The sequence below is a fragment of the Scyliorhinus canicula genome, chromosome 15 (assembly GCF_902713615.1).
Source record: "Scyliorhinus canicula chromosome 15, sScyCan1.1, whole genome shotgun sequence".
NCBI classification, from domain to species: domain Eukaryota; kingdom Metazoa; phylum Chordata; class Chondrichthyes; order Carcharhiniformes; family Scyliorhinidae; genus Scyliorhinus; species Scyliorhinus canicula.
The window spans coordinates 146,215,164-146,237,265 of NC_052160.1; the positions used below are offsets into that span (position 1 = coordinate 146,215,164).

Sequence of the window (22,102 nt, forward strand, 5' to 3'; positions counted from 1 at the left end):
CCACCTTCAAATTAGGCTGACCGCACTGCACGTATGCAAATTTCCCCAGAACAGATGATCAGTAGCTCTGCTCTGCTGCCCTCTGCTGGATGCTCGCCTTCACTCAAACTCCTAGGGTCTCCTTCGCAGGTACACCTTCAAATTAGGCTGACCGCACTGCACATATGCAAATTTCCCCAGAACAGATGATCAGTAGCTCTGCTCTGCTGCCCTCTGCTGGATGCTTGCCTTCACTCAAACTCCTCGGGTCTCCTTCGCAGGTACACCTTCAAATTAGGCTGACCGTACTGCACGTATGCAAATTTCCCCAGAACAGATGATCAGTAGCTCTGCGCTTACTCCAGTTTAGAAGTGGACAAAGAACTCAGGAAGCACGTTTTGTGGCATCTGCTCCTCCTTGGCTCCAAAACAAACTCTCCTCCCAGTTGGCCAAAAAAATGAAATTATCATTCTGTGTACATCACGGACTCCAAAATGCATAACTTGCTGAAGTGCCACGATCCACGCATGAGCTTGTGATTTTAATTATTAAAGAAGTATGTTTTTAAAAAGATTTTAATTGATAGTAAACTAGTCTATGTATACCCTGCACTGAAAAATTGAGGAAAATTACATGTGTAAATATTAATAGAAACATGCAATTGATTCACTGCTGAATCAATGACAGATGACATTGATTGTACAAGATTAATGTTTATTTATTTCTGCAAGTATAGAATAAATTTTCCTGTTGAGAAGCCAACCATAAATCATCTTTATCATAGATTTTGGTGCAAATATTACAGAATGGAAAAATACAGCATTGAGACTATGAACATTGTACAATACATCAATCTTACCGAAATTCACACTACGTTTTAATATTTATCCAAAATAGTCCACTTAAATAAAAATGTTTCATTTTCGTGTCAAACCTATTATACATGTCAAGGTGCAGATTAGATATAGGCACCCTCCCCCTTACCCCTCCCCCATTTGGTAATATATTTTCATTGTGATTTCTAAAATGTAGAGATTATAAGGCGATGGTTTCTGGCAAGTTTGGTTATATAAGAATCATTTAATAAATCCCCCAACTTCTAACAGACCATTACTTTACATCATAAACTTAATTAAAAAGTTCAAAATACTTTAATTTTTTCCTCTTGGGATCAGGCGCATCATATGAGGTAACTCTCACCTATTGGGAAAATAAATCAAAATAAAAAAAACAATTAAATATTTTTACAGGATATTTATTTGATTATGACAAGCTTACAAAATGTGTACACAGTGATGTAAAAAATGAATATTCCTAATACTCCCATGATTGCAATTACAGTAGCATAGCAGCAACGTGTGAATCTGTTTAAGGATAATGTGCTAGAATCATGCTACAGGATTGCACAAGTTTAAAGGCCTTGTGTGTATACAATGCGCAAAGGTACTTCAGAAAGGCTTCCTCATTAAAAGCATATGTCTTACATCAGGACACATACAGTATAAACAAGCTGTAACATGCCATCGATTACTGGCAAAAGGCCACTTCAGAATATGTCACAAATACAAAGTGTGCATGTCACCAAGTGCTGATGTGCTCAAATAAATTGAGTGAGAGTTGGATGCTAGGAATGCTTCCTCAGAACATTTTCACTTTGTTGTTGGAGGGTACACCACAGTTATTGGCTGCTTTGTCCCCGGCCGCACAGTAAAGGTTCTACCGTAGGTTTGTGAAACTTGTGCATTCTGTGAACTGGAAAAGAATAAAAGATTCATAAAGCTGTTAATTTGCAAACGTAACGATTTAAAACCACAAGATAATTGCAAATTCAGTACCATCACAAGAAGACCGGATGCATCAGTTACTGTGAAATGCTTCACTGCTGCTTCATTTGTGCTCAGAAACTTCACTGTTTCTCTTTAATACCAAGGAGTCACTAAAGATTTCTTAACACCAATAGATTCAAATACCTCAACATTCTAACCTTATTGATAACAATTGCTGAGTGTTGTTTCTGAATAACCTCGATGGGTATTTGTAGTTATGACTGTTCTGATCAGATCATTTTCCAGAAATCTCACTATTACTTTGCTACACTCAAAATACTCAGCCACCAGAAGTTTGGTGGCTCCTTTTGATCTGTTAGTAACTGGTCCTCAATGCACAGACACAAATAACTTGGAAATAAACATTATTTGCTGTTAATTTATTCAACTTTTTAAAACTTTGGATCATTTTAGATCACATTTCCCAAACATATGTCATTGCAGGTGAAGATTCAACTTGTAATTTATCAGTTATATATGACGGTATTTTTTTACGGGATGTGGGCGTCGCTGGTTAGGCCAGTATTTATTGCCCATCCCTAGTTGCCCTTCAGAAGGTGGTGGTGAGCTGCCTTCTTGAACCGCTGCAGTCCTTGAAGTGCAGGTACACCCATTGTGCTGTTAGGGAGGGAGTTCCAGGATGTTGCCCCAGCGACAGTGAAGGAACGGCCGATATATTTCCAAGTAGGGGCTGGTTTAGCTCACTAGGCTAAATCGCTGGCTTTTAAAGCAGACCAAGCAGGCCAGCAGCACGGTTCGATTCCCGTACCAGCCTCCCCGGACAGGTGCCGGAATGTGGCGACTAGGGGCTTTTCACAGTAACTTCATTGAAGCCTACTCGTGATTTTCATTTCATTTCAAGCCAGGGTGGTGAGTGACTTGGAGGGGAACCTCCAGGTGGTGGGGTTCCCAGGTATCTGCTGCCCTTGTCCTTCTAGATGGTAGTGGTCGTGGGTTTGGAAGCTGTTGTCTCAGGAACTTTGGTGAGTTACTGCAGTGCATATTGTAGATGGTCCACACGGCTGTCACTGTAAGTCGGTGGTGGAGGGTTTGAATGTTTGTGGAAGGGGGAGCAATCAAGCGGGGCTGCTTTTTCCTGGATGGTGTTGATCTTCTTGAGTGTTGTTGGAGCTGCACTCATCCAGGCAAGTGGAGAGTATTCCATCACACTCCTGACTTGTGTCTTAGAGATGGTGGACAGGCACAGCAGGGTGAGGAGGCGAGTTATTCGCCATAGGATTCCCAGCCTCTGACCCGCTCTGGTAGCCGTATATATGACGCAGTATATATGACGGTACGGTTATACAAAAAAATCATCAAAAAACTAATGGAATGCTGGCCGTTGTATTTAAAGGACGAGAAGACGAGGGGTAGAAGTCTTGCTTTAGCTGTGTAATATCCTAGTTAAACCACACCAAAAGCAGTTGTGCGCAACAGATCCTGAGAAGGATATACTGGCTTTGGAGGGAGTGCAGTGCAATGAAGCGGAGTGGCGCTCCCTCGACACTAGCAAAGCGGAGTGACGCTCCCTCGACACTAGCAAAGCGGAGTGACGCTCCCTCGACACTAGCAAAGCGGAGTGACACTCCATCAACACTATCGAAGCAGAGTGGCGCTGCCTCGACACCGCAATGAAACGGAGTGGCGCTGCCTCGACACCGCAGTGAAACGGAGTGGCGCTGCCTCGACACCGCAGTGAAACGGAGTGGCGCTCCCTCGATACTTCAGTGAAGCGGACTGGCGCTCCCTTGACACTAGCAAAGCGGAGTGATGCTCCCACAACACTATCGAAGCGGAGTGGCGCTGCCTCAACACTATCGAAGCAGAATGGCGCTGCCTCGACACTGCAGTGAAGCGGAGTGACGCTCCCTCGACACTATCGAAGCTGAGTGGCTCTGCCTCGACACTAGCAAAGCGGAGTGACGCTCCCTCAACACTATCGAAGCGGAGTGGCGCTGCCTCAACACTATCGAAGCGGAGTGGCGCTGCCTCAACACTATCGAAGCGGAGTGGCACTCCCTCGACACTAGCAAAGCGGAGTGACGCTCCCTCGACACTATCGAAGCTGAGTGGCGCTGCCTCGACACTGCAGTCAAGCGGAGTGACGGATCCCTCAACACTATCGAAGCGGAGTGGCGCTCGCTCGACACTGCAGTGAAGTGGAGTGACACTCCCTCGACACTAGCAAAGCGGAGTGGCGCTCCCTCAACACTAACAAAGCGGAGTGATGCCCCCTCAACACTGCAGTCAAGCAGAGTGGCGCTCACTCAACACAGCAGTGAAGCGGAGTGGCGCTCCCTCGACACTATCATAGCGGAGTGGCGCTCCCTCGACACTATCGAAGAGGAGTGGCACTCCCTCAACACTATCGAAGCGGAATGGCGCTCCCTAGACACTACCGAAGTGGAGTGGCGCTCCCTCGACACTATTGAAGTGGAGTGGCGCTCCCTCAACAATATAGAAGTGGAGTGGCGCTCACTCGACACTAGCGAAGCGGAGTGGCGCTCCCTCGACACTATCGAAGCGGAGTGGCGCTCCCTCGACACTATCGAAGCGGAGTGGCGCTGCCTCGACACTGCAGTGAAGCAGAGTGGTGCTCCCTCGACATTATCGAAGCGGAGTGGCGCTCCCTCGACACTATCGAAGCGGAGTAGCGCTCCCTTGACACTACCGAAGCGGAGTGGCGCTCCCTCGACACTACCGAAGCGGAGCTCCCTCGACACTATCGAAGTGGAGTGGCGCTCCCTCGACACTGCAGTGAAGCAGAGTGGCACACCCTCGACACTATCGAAGTGGAGTGGCGCTCCCTCGACACTATCGAAGCGGAGTGGCGCTCTCTCAACACTGCAGTGAAGTGGAATGGTACTCCCCTCAACACTATCGAAGCAGAGTGGCGCTCCCTCGACACTACTGAGGCGGAGTGGCGCTCCCTCGACACTTTCGAAGTGGAGTGGCGCTTACTCGACACTGCAGTGAAGCGGAGTGATGCTCCCTCAACACTATCGAAGCGGAGTGCCGCTCTCTCAACACTGCAGTGAAGTGGAATGGTACTCCCCTCAACACTATCGAAGCGGAGTGGCGCTCCCTCGACACTGCAGGGAAGTGGAGTGACGCTCCCTCGACACTAGCAAAGCGGAGTGGCGCTCCCTCGACACTACACTGAAGCGGAGTGGCGCTCCCTCTACACAGCAGTGAAGCGTTGGGGCGCTACCTCGACACTATCAAAGCGGAGTGGCGCTCCCTCGACACTATCGAAGCGGAGTGGCGCTCCCTCGACACTATTGAAGCGGAGTGGCGCTCCCTCAACACTATCGAAGCGGAGTGGCGCTCCCTCGACACAATCAAAGCGGATGGCGCTCCCTCGACACTATCGAGGCGGAGTGGCACTCCTTCGACACGGCAGTGAAGCAGACTGTCGCTCCCTTGACAATATTGAAGTGGAGTGGCGCTCCCTCGACACTATCGAAGCGGAGTGCCGCTCCCACAACAATATAGAAGTGGAGTGGCGCTAAATCGACACTAGCGAAGCGGAGTGGCGCTCCCTCAACACTATCGAAGCGGAGTGGCACTCCCTCGACACTGCAGTGAAGCGGAGTGGCGCTCCCTCAACACTAGCAAAGCGGAGTGGCACTCCCTCGACACGATCAAAGCGGAGTGGCGCTCCCTCGACACTGCAGTGAAGCGGAGTGGCGCTCCCTCAACACTAGCAAAGCGGAGTAGCACTCCCTCGACACGATCAAAGCGGAGTGGCACTCCCTCGACACTAGCAAAGCGGAGTGGCACTCCCTCAACACTATCGAAGCGGAGTGGCGCTCCCTCGACACTATCGAAGCGGGAGTGGCGCTCCCTCGACACTATCGAAGCGGACGTGGCGCTCCCTCGACACAATCAAAGCGGAGTGGCGCTCCCTCGACACTATCGAGGCGGAGTGGCACTCCTTCGACACTATCGAAGCGGAGTGGCGCTCCCTCGACGCTATCGAAGCGGAGTGGCGCTCCCTCGACACTATCGAAGCGGAGTGGCGCTCCCTCGACACTGCAGTGAAGCGGAGTGGCACTCCCTCGACACTATCGAAGCGGAGTGGCGCTCCCTCGACACTGCAGTGAAGCGGAGTGGCGCTCCCTCGACACTATCGAAGTGGAGTGGCGCACCCTCGACACTATCAAAGCGGAGTGGCACTCCTTCGACACTATCGATGCAGAGTGGCGCTCCCTCGACACTATCGATGCGGAGTGGCGCTCCCTCGACACTGCAGTGAAGTGGAGTGGCGCGCCCTCGACACTATCGAAGCGGAGTGGCGCTCCCTCGACACTATTGAAGCGGAGTGGCATTCCCTCGACACTATCGAAGCGGAGTGGCGCTGCTTCGACACTGCAGTCAAGCGGAGTGACGCTCCCTCGACACTGCAGGGAAGTGAAGTGACGCTCCCTCGACACTAGCAAAGCGGAGTGGCGCTCCCTCGACACGAGCAAAGCGGAGTGACGCGCTCGCAACACTGCAGTGAAGCGGAGTGGCGCTCCCTCGACACTACTGAAGCGGAGTGGCGCTCCCTCAACACTAGTGAAGCAGAGTGGGACTCCTTCAACACTATTGAAGCGGAGTGGCGCTCCCTCGACACTATCGAAGCGGAGTGGCTCTCCCTCGACACTGCAGGGAAGTGGAGTGATGCTCCCTCGACACTAGCAAAGTGGAGTGGCGCTCCCTCGACATAAGCAAAGCGGAGTGACGCTCCCTCAGCACTGCAGTGAAGCAGAGTGGCGCTGCCTCGACACTACAGTGAAGCGGAGTGGCGCTCCCTCGACACTATCGAAGCGGAGTGGCGCTCCCTCGACACTATCGAAGCGGAGTGGCGCTCCCTCAACGCTATCGAAGCGGAGTGGCGCTCCCTCGACGCTATCGAAGCGGAGTGGCGCTCCCTCGACTATATCGAAGCGGAGTGGCGCTCCCTCGACACTGCAGTGAAGCGGAGTGGCGCTCCCTCGACACTATCGAAGTGGAGTGGCGCGCCCTCGACACTATCGAAGCGGAGTGGCGCTCCCTCGACACTGCAGTGAAGCGGAGTGGCGCTCCCTCAACACTATCGAAATGGAGTGGCGCTCCCTCGACACTATCGTAGCGGAGTGACGCTGCCTAGACACTGCAGTGAAGCGGAATGACACTCCCTCGACACTGCAGGGAAGTGGAGTGATGCTCCCTCGACACTAGCAAAGCGGAGTGGCGCTCCCTCGACACGAGCAAAGAGGAGTGACGCTCCCTCAACACTGCAGGGAAGCGGAGTGGCGCTCCCTTGACACTATCGAGGCGGAGTGGCACTCCCTCGACACTATCGAAACGGAGTAGTGCGTTCCCTCGACACGGCAGTGAAGCGGAGTGGCGCTCCTCGACAATATAGAAATGGAGTGGCGCTCCCTCGACACTATCGAAGCGGAGTGACGCTGCCTAGACACTGCAGTGAAGCGGAGTGGCGCTCCCTCGACACTACCGAAGCATAGTGGCGCTCACTCGACACTACCGAAGCATAGTGGCGCTCACTCGACACTACCAAAGCGGAGTGGCGCTCCCTCGACACTACCGAAGAGGAGTGGCGCTCCCTCGACACTAGTGAAGCAGAGTGGCACTCCCTCGACACTATCGAAGCGGAGTGGCGCTCCCTCGACACTAGTGAAGCAGAGTGGCGCTCCCTCGACACTATCGAAGCGGAGTGGCGCTCCCTCGACACTGCAGTGAAGCAGAGTGGGACTCCCTCGACACTATCGAAGCGGTGTGGCGCTCCCTCGACACTATCGAAGCGGAGTGGCGCTCCCTCAATACTTTCGAAGTGGAGTGGCGCTGCCTCGACACTGCAGTGAAGCGGAGTGGCGCTCCCTCTACACTATCGAAGCGGAGTGGCGCTCCCTCGACACTATCGAAGCGGTGTGGTGCGCCCTCAACACTTTCGAAGTGGAGTGGCGCTCCCTCGACACTGCAGTGAAGCGGAGTGGCGCTCCCTCGACACTATCGAAGTGGAGTGGTGCGCCCCCGACACTAGCGAAGCGGAGTGGCGCTCCCTCGACACTGCAGTGAAGCGGAGTGGCACTCCCTCGACACTATCGAAGCGGAGTGGTGCCCCCTTGACACTATCGAAGCAGTGTGGCGCTCCCTCGACACTATTGAAGCGGAGTGGCGTTCCCTCGACACTATCGAAGTGGAGTGGCGCTGCTTCAACACTGCAGTGAAGCGGAGTGACGCTCCCTCGACACTGCAGGGAAGTGAAGTGACGCTCCCTCGACACTAGCAAAGCGGAGTGGCGCTCCCTCGACACTAGCAAAGCGGAGTGACGCTCTCTCAACACTGCAGTGAAGCGGAGTGGCGCTCCCTTGACACTATCAAGGCGGAGTGGCACTCCCTCGACACTATCGAAACGGAGTGGCGTTCCCTCGACACGGCAGTGAAGCGGATTGTCGCTCCCTCGACAATATAGAAGTGGAGTGGCGCTCCCTCGACACTATCGAAGCGGAGTGGCGCTCCCTCGACAATATAGAAGTGGAGTGGCGCTCCCTCGACACTATCGAAGCGGAGTGACGCTGCCTAGACACTGCAGTGAAGCGGAGTGGCACTCCCGCGACACTATCGAAGCGGAGTGGCACTCCCTCGACACTATCGAAGTGGTGTGGCGCTCCCTCGACACTACCGAAGCATAGTGGCGCTCCCTCGACTCTACCAAAGCGGAGTGGCGCTCCCTCGACACTACCGAAGAGGAGAGGCGCTTCCTCGACACTATTGAAGTGGAGTGGCGCTGCCTCGACACTGTAGTGAAGCGGAGTGGCGCTCCCTCGACACTATCGAAGCGGAGTGGCGCTCCCTCGACACTACTGAAGTGGAGTGGCACACCCTCAACACTAGTGAAGCAGAGTGGGACTCCCTCGACACTATCGAAGCGGAATGGCGCTCTCTCGACACTATCGAAGCAGAGTGGCGCTCCCTCGACACTATTGAAGTGGAGTGGCGCTCCCTCGACACTATTGAAGCGGAGTGGCGCTCCCTCGACACTATTGAAGCGGAGTGGCGCTTCCTCGATTCTGCAGTGAAGAGGAGTGGCGCTCCCTCAACAGTATCGATGCGGAGTGGCGCTCCCTCAATACTGCAGTGAAGCTGAGTGGCGCTCACTCGACACTATCGAAGCGGAGTGGCGCTCCCTCGACACTATCGAAGCGGAGTGGCGCTCCCTCGACACTATCGAAGCGGAGTGGCGCTCCCTCGAGACTATCGAAGCAGAGTGGCGCTCCCTCGAGACTAATGAAGCAGAGTGGTGCTCCCTCAACACTGCAGTGAAGCGGAGTGGCGCTCCCTCAACAGTATCGAAGCGGAGTGGCGCTCCCTCGACACTATCGAAGCAGAGTGGCGCTCCCTTGACACTATCGAAGCGGAGTGGCGCTCCCTCAACACTATCGAAGTGGAGTGGCGCTCCCTCGACACTATCGAAGCGGAATGGCACTCCCTCGACACTAACGAAGCGGAGTGGCGCTTCCTCGACACTATCGAAGCGGAGTGGCGCTCCCTCGACACTGCAGTGAAGCGGAGTGGTGCTCCCTCGACACTAAGGAAGCGGAGTGGCGTCCCTCGACACTATCGAAGCAGAGTGGCTCTCCCTCGACACTATCCGAAGCGGAGTGGCGCTCCCTCAACACTATCGAAGCGAGTGGCGCTCCCTCAACACTAGCGAAGTGGAGTGGCACTCCCTCGACACTAGCGAAGTGGAGTGGCGCTCCCTCGACACTAGCGAAGCGGAGTGGCGCTCCCTCGACACTGCAGTGAGCGGAGTGTGCGCTCCCTCGACACTATCGAAGCGAGTGGGCGCATTCTCGCCCCTCCTCGACACTATCGAGCGGTGTGGCGCTCCCTCGACACTATCGAAGCGGGTGGCGCTACCCTCGACACTATCGAAGCGGTGTGGCGCTCCCTCGACACTATCGAAGCGGAGTGGCGCTCCCTCGACACTATCGAAGCGGTGTGGCGCTCCCATCGACCACTAGCGAAGCGGAGTAGTGGCGCTCCCTCGACACTAGCGAAGCGGTTGTGGCGCTCCCTCGACACTAGCGAAGCGGAGTGGCGCTCCCTCGACACTAGCGAAGCGGAGTGGCGCTCCCTCGACACTGCAGTGAAGCGGAGTGGCGCTCCCTCGACACTGCAGTGAAGCGGAGTGGCACTCCCTCGACACCAGCGAAGCATCTCCTGCTGTAAGACTTGAACAATTAGTAAAAGCCGAAAAGACATTAAGTATATTGTATGATTCAGCTAAACTGTTGGCTTCCTTCAACTTTGTTCTTAAACTGGTTTTTCTTTTAGCTCCACCTGGACATGTTTAAACTCACCTTGGAGATGCAGCAGCAGAAGATTTGGTGCTTAAACCTTGTACCTTCGACTGCAATTCATCCATAACTTTATTCTTCGCTAGTAGGTGGTTTGTTGTTGGCACAGTTTCTGTTTGCTGTGGTCCCACCTTGGACACATTTTTCCCAGATGTTTTAGACATTAAATGGGAATAGGTATGAGAATCTGAAACTTGCTTGGAATTATGGAATTTTGTGGAACCTCCATTCATAACAGCACTATCCACGAATGTGGACTTTTCTCCTATTGATGGCTTTTGCTTATTAAAGCCTGTTTTGGCAGGAGTCAACACCGGGTTTAACGGAAATTTGTTCATGGAAGAAGAATTTTTATTGATTAGGCTGTTCTTGTGATTAGGTGGATCTGGAGTGGGTTGCTGTATAGAAAGCCCTCTGTTTGAATTGTGCAGATTGTTGACCCCAGATTCATTGTTCACTTTTCTTTCTGGTTGGAAAGAATAATCTTGATTATCATCGTGGTTGGAAAATTCAAATGGAGGTGGCAGGAGCCCCATGGAGGGCTTTTCATTCTCTGCATCGCTAAAGTTTGGTGGAGGTGGGATTAGAAGTAACGACATGTCAACATCGTTTTCAGTGTCTTCTAGCTCTGAAATTCGACAGGATGTCGAGTGGAGTGAAGGTTTTGACCATTTGCCACTTTTTTCAGCGCTGTTTAGAGAACGGAGTATGTCGTCCACGTGCTTGTTTTTTGGTGTAGTATCTCCCTCTGCGTGTGATAACAAGGAAGATTCCTTGTTATCAGCCACTGGTGTGATGTGAATTGTATTTGAAGTTGCTGACTTTATGTACCGAGTACCTCCCAAGGATAAGTTTGGGATTTCGCAGCTGATTTTGTGAAGTCCTTGGTTCTTACTGGAATCTCGCTCCTTTGCGGCCACAAGAAGAGCCAGTGGTGAACGCGGACTGGTATTCCGCTCTGTTGATGCTAAAGTTTGTTCTGGGGGAGATTCTGGAGTCTTTGGATTCTCGACTGATTTAGGGGACTGAAAATCGAACATAGGATTTTCTGAGGAGCTCTGATTTTCAAAATCCCTCTTCATGGTGGATTTGGGTTTCTGCTCCGCTCTGTATTTCTCAAATTCCATTCCAGCTGAAACAGGCGGATTACTGGAGAAACTCGGAGTGTTGGTTGAATTGTGAATTGGGCATGTACTGGTCTGCTGAAGATCCATGTTTTTGCTCCAAGTGTTTTCTTTTCCATCTGTCATGGAATGATCTGTGGAAGAACCAGAATGTGTGGGATGTACTCCTTTATTTTGGAATGATTTAGATTGTTGCATTGACAGGTTGTTCTTGCGAGCTGGCTTCTGTGGTTTATATGGAACAGAATCTCTGTGCATCTTATTCATCGTTGCATGTTCAGTGCCTTTATTTGGTTTGTCCGTCTTGAGCACATAGGCGGTGTGGTCCATTGGATACTGCTCAGCATCTTTCATGACTATCATGGACTTGCTTTTATTCTGCCAGTCAGAATCTAATGAGCTTTCTGATTTGTTAACTGGGTTAGAAAACCCAAAAAGCTTTGCTGTTGCTTTCGGATTGAAAGTCGACGCAATCAGCGGCTGAGAGTTCACTTCAGGAGATCCAGCCACACGCGAAGATTTAGTATTTGCAACTGACGTTTGTGAAGTGTTTGAAAAGAATTTGAAAGAAGACGCATCCCTTGCCGGTTTTTGAGGAAAGTTATTATGTTGCATCATATCCCTCTGTGGAGGAGGCGGTGGCGATTTTTTAGGATGGTTAATTTGATCAGGTTTGGAAACATCATTTTGCCGAGAAGAGGGGAGAGAGTAATCATTAGGTGGAAGCAAGAGGGGAGGTGGAGGAGGTGGCATTTTTGGAACTGATGGGGCAGATGTTTTGGGGAATTGTTCAACCTTTGGAAGAGATTTTTGAGGTGCCATTATTGGAGGTGGTGGAGGAATCATATTGGGAGATGGTGAAAAGATAGTTTCAGGAGGCTGGTAGGTTGGAGCAGGTTGCTGTTGCAATGCCATGTTTACAGGGGGCGGCGGCGGCGGAGGAGCCATATTTGGAGGTGGTGGAACTGCCACTTCATAAGGCAAATGGGTGGTTAGTGGATGTTGAAAAGTATTTTGTGTTGGAGGTGGTGGAGGAGCCATGGGTGGAGGTGGTGGAATCCAGTCATCGCCTCGCATCTTGACACTCTGTCCATGGTCTCCAACATTAGGCGTGTTGTCGCTGAGTTTCATATCGTTACCTACATAATGCAAACATAATAATTATTCAAATTTATCTTCGGCAATAGGGTAATATGTTTGGTAATACGTATTTAAGCACCATGAGATTCTCTAGAACAATCTTTGCTCCAGTCCTCCTCAGGTCCTCTCCCTGAAATGTTTTCTCTGAGAGATTGATGAGAGTTGTGTTAATGCTACTGTCCCAAATTGGAACATTTCAATAACTTTGCTTCTAACTCCTTGGCTTTCTTCTGCCATATTCCTGGTCCATAGCTGTCTTCTCCCTATTTATTTTATTAATCTCTTACCCCAAATCTTCTGGCTCTATACATGCTTCAAAGTTGTTCACCTCTAACATCTTTCAGTTCCAATCTGGTTATTGTGACGTGGTTTCTCTCTCCACATCACAGATACTGCCTGATCTATTGGAAAACCCACAACTATTGCAGTATCCACGTCTAATTTTATTACACAGGGTCTTAATTATTTGTTTATGTTATTATGTCCGACAAACTGTTTCCCCGACTAATCTAAAGTCCAGATTCCGCCAGGTTCTGGTGAACTGTCGCATTCATTTATAATATTTATTTTTAATTATTTTCTCTCATCTCTTGCTCCATTTCCATAATTATGTTTGGCAAACTTTTTGTTCCTTCCATTCCCCCCATACATACAGGAGCAATGCACCTGAAACATAGCTGCTCCTGTCCACGTATAGGACCACTGTGGTTTCCCATCCAGAGTCATTTCCAGTTCCCCAGGGAATATCCCCACCCAGTCCCATCCCTAGTTGTTCCTTCTGCCAAGTACAAGATAAGGCATAAAATCAGGAGTAGTTTCAGGCCCGTGATTGTATGTCATATTTAGGAGGTAAGCATCTAGCCCTATCTGCTATGGGGATTGGCTTCGATCCTACTGGGGAGAAGGTGGTTAAAGTTCCCAAAACTACCAGGCTGTCCTTACTCTACTCCCTGGCACCATTGCAGACCACAGTAAGCCAAAACAGGCTTGGGGGACAATTCCACTGTACAATCTTTCTGTATCTCTCTGTGTAGAGGCGCCTAGTTAAAAATGAGGCGGGATGCCGGACTAATCATGCCAGAAGTTACACTACATGCACCCAAACACTGACCTTTGATCTGGCATGTAACACAGCATGGAAATCCCGGGAAAATGTTAAATAGGATAAAAGACCCTGAAAACCGGTTTGCAGTCCAGTATTCATTAGCTCTGTGTGCCAGGGCGGTTGGGGGGGGGGGGGGGGGGGGGGGGGGGTATGAGTGCGTGGTCAAGCATCGGGAAAATATAATTTCCTTTGCTTCCAACTTCTGAATATTTTACAAATATCTCCTCACTAGTGAAACTTTGATTTGTCTAAATAGTTTGCCACAACCAAGACCGAGAATCAAGTTGGTTGCCCTGAAGCACTCTTACAGAAACCACATTGTACTTCCAATGTTATGGTCACTAATCAGAATTGTTCCCTTTCAAACTGAGTCAGTCCTTGACCTTTACGACTGAAGAATCAGATTTTTTGATTTGTTTTTATAATGCTATGACGTAAAAACAAACTCACATTAAGCACTTATTTAATTTTGTACACAACTGTCAGACTAAGCCAGTCTGCATGGAGCAAGAGGTTATTTGTTAATACAGTCTGGTAAAAATGGCCAACGGCCTGAATTCTAGGCCCAAGGTACAATTGGGCACTAAATTGAAACCCGAGTCAAACAGGCCTGATGGAAAGTCAAACAGCCAAGTTTGAATACTGGACAGACAGTCTGAGGCTGTCCTGTAAACAAGAGATTGGAAGATAATCGGTTCCATTCAAATGGATCGATTGTTGTGCATTGCCCGGATGAAGCCAGACTTTCTGGACCCAGATTCCCTGCCATTGCCTTATATGGGATACAGTTACGTTTGGACAATGCACCCGAGGATCACAAAAATCAATTTAGATGGATTAGTCCCACACAAAGTTGGTTTAGGTCTGGGCTAGACAGCTGGTTTGTAATGCAGAACAAGGCCAGCAGCGTGGGTTCAATTCCCATACCGGCCTCCCCGAACAGGCGATGGACTGTGGCGACTAGGGGCTTTTCCCAGTAACTTCATACTTGCGACAATAAAAGGCTATTATTATTATTAAAACAGTGTGTGAAAATAAATGCTTTGATTAAAATATCTTGCCTGGCTCCCATTGCATGTACATGGTGAAGTTTAACTTACTCCAGCATGGGAATGACAATAGATTTTTTTCGCTCCAGTGTTTACTGAAGTTACAAATGTCATTTGGTGGTTCCGCATCTTAAACGAAAAAGGACATTGTTGGAATTTTCAAGTACAAGCAGCGGGATTCTCCGTTTCATCAGCAACGGTATCACACCTGGGGTTTTCCCGACAGCGTGGGGTGGCCACAATGGGAATTCCTATTGGCTGGGTGGAAGGATGGAGAATCCCGCTGCCGGCTAGGGAACTCCGCGCTGGATAACAGGGCTGGCGGGATGGAGAATCCCGCTGCCGGCTAGGGAACGCCGCGCTGGCGGGATGGAGAATCCCGCTGCCGGCTAGGGAACGCCGCGCTGGCGGGATGGAGAATCCCGCTGCCGGCTAGGGAACGCCGCGCTGGCGGGATGGAGAATCCCGCTGCCGGCTAGGGAACGCCGCGCTGGCGGGATGGAGAATCCCGTTGCCGGCTAGGGAACGCCGTGCTGGATAACAGGGCTGGCGGGATGGAGAATCCCGCTGCCGGCTAGGGAACGCCGCGCTGGCGGGATGGAGAATCCCGTTGCTGGCTAGGGAACGCCGCGCTGGCGGGATGGAGAATCCCGCTGCCGGCTAGGGAACGCCGTGCTGGATAACAGGGCTGGCGGGATGGAGAATCCCGCTGCCGGCTAGGGAACGCCGCGCTGGCGGGATGGAGAATCCCGTTGCTGGCTAGGGAACGCCGCGCTGGCGGGATGGAGAATCCGCTGCCGGCTAGGGAACGCCGCGCTGGCGGGATGGAGAATCCCGTTGCTGGCTAGGGAACGCCGCGCTGGCGGGATGGAGATCCCGCTGCCGGCTAGGGAACGCCGCGCTGGCGGGATGGAGATCCCGTTGCTGGCTAGGGAACGCCGCGCTGGCGGGATGGAGAATCCCGCTGCCGGCTAGGGAACGCCGCGCTGGCGGGATGGAGAATCCCGTTGCTGGCTAGGGAACGCCGCGCTGGCGGGATGGAGAATCCCGCTGCCGGCTAGGGAACGCCGCGCTGGCGGGATGGAGAATCCCGCTGCCGGCTAGGGAACGCCGCGCTGGCGGGATGGAGAATCCCGTTGCTGGCTAGGGAACGCCGCGCTGGCGGGATGGAGAATCCCGCTGCCGGCTAGGGAACGCCGTGCTGGATAACAGGGCTGGCGGGATGGAGAATCCCGCTGCCGGCTAGGGAACGCCGCGCTGGCGGGATGGAGAATCCCGTTGCTGGCTAGGGAACGCCGCGCTGGCGGGATGGAGAATCCCGCTGCCGGCTAGGGAACGCCGCGCTGGCGGGATGGAGAATCCCGTTGCCGGCTAGGGAACGCCATGCTGGATAACAGGGCTGGCGGGATGGAGAATCCCGCTGCCGGCTAGGGAACGCCGTGCTGGATAACAGGGCTGGCAGGATGGAGAATCCCGTTGCCGGCTAGGGAACGCCGCGCTGGATAACAGGGCTGGCGGGATGGAGAATCCCGCTGCCAGCTAGGGAACGCCGTGCTGGATAACAGGGCTGGCAGGATGGAGAATCCCGTTGCCGGCTAGGGAACGCCATGCTGGATAACAGGGCTGGCGGGATGGAGAATCCCGTTGCCGGCTAGGGAACGCCGCGCTGGATAACAGGGCTGGCGGGATGGAGACTCCCGCTGCCGGCTAGGGAACGCCGTGCTGGATAACAGGGCTGGCGGGATGGAGAATCCCGCTGCCGGCTAGGGAACGCCGTGCTGGATAACAGGGCTGGCGGGATGAGAATCCCGTTGCCGGCTAGGGAACGCCGCGCTGGATAACAGGGCTGGCGGGATGGAGAATCCCGTTGCCGGCTAGGGAACGCCGCGCTGGATAACAGGGCTGGCGGGATGGAGACTCCCGTTGCCGGCTAGGGAACGCCGTGCTGGATAACAGGGCTGGCGGGATGGAGAATCCCGTTGCCGGCTAGGGAACGCCGTGCTGGATAACAGGGCTGGCGGGATGGGGCATCTCGTCCAAGGACTCGGGTTTCACGCAACCTTTGCAGAACTCTATCCAAAAGAACAAATGACCATGATCATAAAAAAGGTGACTTTTGCTGCCAGTTTTCTCACCTTCATTTCTCCTTACACTGCCTTCCACTACCTCCCCCAAGTGACTACATTATTAATCTTCCAGCCTTGGAGTGAGCATCAACAGTCCAATTGAATGCAGTAGCATCAAAATGAAGGCCAATCATTTCCCCCTCACTCAATATTGCGTGAAATACTTCACATGGACAATGCTCAGGAAGAGAAGCTCCCAGCTCACCTCTACCCCCACTAAGGTAGAGGACAACAGAAGTTTTTGGGATGTAATAGTAAAAACAAAAGTTGCACAGGGAGAAACTAGAAAAAAATGAAAATCAATGTCAAAAAGTATATAAAAGACGAAAGAGAAACCTGCTGTTAGAATAAAAGATTAAATTTAACAAAAAAAGGGAACAATTGCATGAACCTTATGTTATCCAGACCATTTTTAATGTCCAAGAATACAGCAACTTTTTTTCTTGGAGTTCCTGTGCTTACTTTCAATTTAGTTTTTCCCCAGATTGGCCTCCATTTTAATGATGCTGCAGTTTGCTCTGGCACAACCACACACCTAGCACAACCACCCGCCTGGCGCAACCACCCGCCTGGCGCAACCACCCGCCTGGCACAACCACCCGCCTGGCACAACCACCCGCCTGGCACACCCACCCGCCTGGCACACCCACCCGCCTGGCACAACCACCCGCCTGGCACAACCACGCGCCTGGCACAACCACGCGCCTGGCACAACCACCCGCCTGGCACAACCACCTGCCTGGCACAACCACCCGCCTGGCACAACCACCCGCCTGGCACAACCACGCGCCTGGCACAACCACGTGCCTGGCACAACCACCCGCCTGGCACAACCACCCGCCTGGCACAACCACGTGCCTGGCACAACCACCCGCCTGGCACAACCACCCGCCTGGCACAACCACCCGCCTGGCACAACCACCCGCCTGGCACAACCACCCGCCTGGCACAACCACCCGCCTGGCACAACCACCCGCCTGGCACAACCACCCGCCTGGCACAACCACCCGCCTGGCACAACCACCCGCCTGGCACAACCATGCGCCTGGCACAACCACACACCTGGTAATACACGCGCCTGGCACCTGCGCCTGTTTTCTCTTCTATCATCTTACAGTCTACAATATTAGAAGAGATGATTGGAAAATAGATGGGGCGCCTCTCAAGCAATTTACAAATGCTAGAATCCATTCCAAGTCATCTGTCCAGAATTATTAAAATATACCAACTCAACAAGTTATGCTTTTTTAAAAATTGATAGCTAGACAGTAGCAGGAATGACATAAATTGCATGAACTTGTGGGGTGGAGCCATTATGCAATAAATCACCTGAAATAATCCCAGATAATAGCACAAAACGTAACTACTGGACCCCCCCTCCCCCACCCCCCCCCCCCCCCCCCCCCCCCCCACCCCACCCCAATGATGGACTGTCAGCAAAGCTAAAACATCTCAACCCAACATATACCTGACATCACTGATGTTCTTGGAATTTTGGAAAAGAGTGTTCGGTCCGGCAGTGTCGGAGTTGGAACAGCAAACTTTGAATTTCGCTGGAACGGCTGTAAAGAAAAATTAACTCATTTGTTCTCTATTTATATATTGAATGATTGCTCATCCACATCAGACACAGGTTAAACTGCTCATGTACTTTCATCTCTGTAAATCAGAGTATAGTTTAAACAAATGAATGGAGTTACAGGAGTTAAACAATATTTGTTTAATGTATTTCTATATTTTAGCTTTGAAAAGTCATGTTCATGAAGGCAATGTAACTGGCGAGCCAATCTGATGCCTGGTTTTGTACTGGATTGGTGAATGGTATTTTGAACAATGGAAGTTTGAGGTTGAACTAAAAGCCGGTTGGGTGGTATCCCGCGTAACAGTCGGAGCTGTTCTTCAAAGCTCCTGTTACATTTTCAATGGGAGATTTTCAGAAACCCCAGGGAAGTGCCTTAAATAGCCACTTGTACCATTAAATAGCCACTTGTACCATTTTTCTGGGTTTCCCAAACTTATAGCAGAAGATTGGGAGATGAGCAGAAATCCATCATACTGTATTTAGCACTTAACACAAAATTCATCCTACCAGTATGGGTGATTAAGTAACTAACAGGCATCATGAATTAATGTTCATTCTCCCTCCACCATTTATGTGGGGCGTCTGTTTCATTTTTAAACATCGAGTGCTCTGTTTGTTTACACTGGAACATTTAATGAGACATTATTTGTTATTTCCTGTGGATAATCACATGACTGAGATCATGGTGGTAAATCAAACAAATTGCAAATGGCACACTGGAATTTTTTCTATTTTTTTTAATGCTTGATAATAATCCATCTGATTGAATTTACACTTGTAGCAAATGGACAGGTATTGAACAAACAAGTTCCTCGGGCAGCAGGGTGGTGCAGTGCTTAGCACTGCTGCCTCACGGTGCCGAGGCCCCGGGTCACTGTCCATGTGGAGTTTGCACATTCTCCCCGTGTGTGTGTGGGTCTCACCCCCACAACCCAAAAAGATGTGCAGGGTAGGTGGATTGGCCACGCTAAATTGGGAAAAAACCCAGTTCCTTAGTCCTTTCCACAATCTGATGAGGTGACTGAACAGAAGGTGGCCATTTGGCTTAATTAGCCCCTAGGCTCTCCCGTACTGCCCCATATTTTGATTTTTCAAGTATTTATTCACTTTCTTATTAAGCATTTTTCTTCCATAATCATTTCAGCGTAAATAACATCGTCTAAACGTCCTTTTCATTCTTTTCATGATGAACTTGAATTTATACCCACAGTACCAATTTATCAATCCACAGGAACAGCTTTTCCCTATTTACTGATCAAAACCCTTCATTATTCTGAACATCTTTGTCCATTTAGGAACTTTTCATTTTTTGCATATATTTGGGTTGCATATAGAAACAACTTACAATACAAAATAAATTCTCTAAATTGAAATTTGTTTTTCCAATTAACCAAAAATTTTGTGAAGCCTCATTTACCATCTTGAGATTCAATGCAATAGGCTCAATGTTGTTAAACTTACACACAGAGCTTCTATGGGGATTTCCCACTGGGAGTTATTGTAAATTAAATAGTCAATACGTGTATGCCCTCTACAGAGCATCCAAGACCGAAGCAAACAAGGAAAGCAACTGTCTATTGCCTTCACCAATCACATGAAAAAAACTATGAATGAACAGTGCAGAGACTAAACCAGGAAGAGTCATTTAGCGTCAAGTCAGGTATAGAAAGTGAAGTACAGGAATAAAAGATGAGATTAAGAAAGAGATAAAAAAATAAATTGAAAGCAAAATATTAAGAAAAAGTGTTTTAAAAACATTAAAATTAAAATCTGAAGAAATGAGACTTCACACTTTTCAGTTCTAGGTTAAGTTGTTTGGTAATGTAATTCATATCGTCAGTTCAGTGTAGCAACTTTTATGATGTTCAATGTATTTGAATGTTAGGTCAGTCAGCAGAATATCGCCGTGCAACCTTTGGAGGGACAGGGAAAGTCAGACAATAATTTCTTGATTTCTGCATTTAACTGCACGTGCAATGACTGGAAGTTGTGTCCTGATTTTCACGTAATTAGAGAATACTGTTAGCCTGACTCTTATTTTTACTGACAAATCTGGCCCAGTTTATCTTAAAGCAGTGAAACCTGTATTATAAAGTTTGAATTTAGCCTGACAGATGCTGTGGATACGATTCTGGGTCAACCACTGGAAACCAACCAACATCAGTTTGGATTTTGTTTCGCATATTAAACAGTTTGGTTCATGTGAACAGTCCAAAGTTTTGGAGACAAGTGTCCTGATCAGTGTAAACATTTTACATCTCTTTCAACAAAGCCAAAGGAACTGTACAGGTCCTGCAACATATCTTTACATGTCAAACTAGCTGCACCCACATTTTCATTTGTGCAAAATCTTAAGACTGCAGCAACAGAAATTTGGTACAAATCACTTAGTTTTCTTTAAGGCAAAATCTTCAATTACTGCAGCCTCACTAAAGCACAGGGTTGTGAGTTGACACCGATGACCGTTTTTGACAATAATAGACTTTGTTTTGATTCTGAAGCATTGTAAAGAAAAACTAAAATCAAACATTACAATGGCGAGCTTGACGGTTGGGCGCTGTTTCACTTTTGCAGTTCCAGAATCCGTCACCATATTCATCGCTCCGTTACTGGATATGGAAGCTGCTAGAATGTCATCGAGTTTGTCTGAAAGCAAACATAGGTGCTGAAACTCAATCAATGCAATTTTAATGAACAAAACATTTACTCAGATTCTAATTGTTCAGAAAAAAATATTAGCTGCATCACGTTCTCAGTGGTTCATGAATAAAATAGGTTGAGGATAATTATGCTAATTATGATAACAGGAACAGCTTTGGTTCAGAGCACCATTCACAGAGTAACGCTCCAAGGTGTTTCACAATGATGTATTTCCAAAGATGGTACAAAATCAATGAAGGATACATTGGTCTGTATCTCCATGGAATCAGCGCGACTCCACGGAACTTTAAAAAGCGGTGGTCAGGTCCCATTCCAGGATTGTGATCCCCATTCCTGGCGTTCCCAATTTTTATCAGTGCCCTTTAAGTGAGTGGTCTGGTTTGGGTTGTGTGCCTGCATCCTGTGTCCTCGCTCTGGCTGGTCCACTGCGAGGACAGCCGTGTCCTCGAACTCCACAGTTTTCATGGCGTCGGGACAGCCTTTTAAAGAGTTATGTTCATGGAGCCTCAGAAGTGACCTGAACTTTAGTCTATATGAGGGAACCCTTTGATAGGGAGTTTCAAAATGTCTTATTCAAACATTCCTGCTCATTCTACCCAGGCCAAAGCATCCCCACCATCCCCTATAGCTCCTCATGCCCCCATACTAAGATGTGTCTCCCTCCCAAATCCTGTGGCCCTTCTATTCACCCCACCAAGCTATTATACTACCAGGCACATTCACCCACGGTATAGAACCAATGAACCCAATATGACAATAGGATGATGTTTTAAAAACTTTAAAATGCACTGAACATTTTCCATTTTCTTAAACAAATCTTTTTCAGCCTAATAAGTGTCAATCATCCAGACCCTTTAAAGTATCAATAGCAGAAACTGCAAGAACGTGAAACAATGTGGTTGACTGTGGAATGGCCAGCAAGCCCCTCAAGTTGTTTGTATTCAACCGTTACAAATGGAACAAAAAAGAAACTGGACGGACCACCCAGCATCGACCGAGGCACCAGAAACTACAACAGCAAAGCCCAGCCCTGTCGGCCCTGCAGCATGCCTGCAGCAACATCAACCATACCTGAAAATGAGCTGTCAACTTGTTGAAGCTACAAAACCTGCATGCCAAACAACAAAAGCAGTGAGTGGTAGACAGAGCTAAGTGATCTCA

At 49.9% G+C, this 22,102-nt stretch overlaps 1 protein-coding gene across 3 annotated transcripts in view; it reads right to left on the reverse strand.

The window, feature by feature from the left end:
- Positions 1-677: 677 nt before the first annotated feature.
- LOC119978527 (xin actin-binding repeat-containing protein 2-like) overlaps positions 678-22,102 on the reverse strand; it is a 68,796-nt gene continuing 47,371 nt past the window's right edge. For all 3 annotated transcript variants that reach the window (XM_038820235.1, XM_038820236.1, XM_038820237.1), the window contains exons 2-5: positions 20,814-20,926; positions 18,167-18,260; positions 10,158-12,417; positions 678-1,732 (exon numbers count right to left, since the gene is read on the reverse strand). In XM_038820235.1, coding sequence (XP_038676163.1) covers positions 1,630-1,732; positions 10,158-12,417; positions 18,167-18,260; positions 20,814-20,926 — 2,570 coding nt within the window. In that variant the 3' untranslated portion in view covers positions 678-1,629. The remainder of the gene's footprint in view (positions 1,733-10,157; positions 12,418-18,166; positions 18,261-20,813; positions 20,927-22,102) is intronic.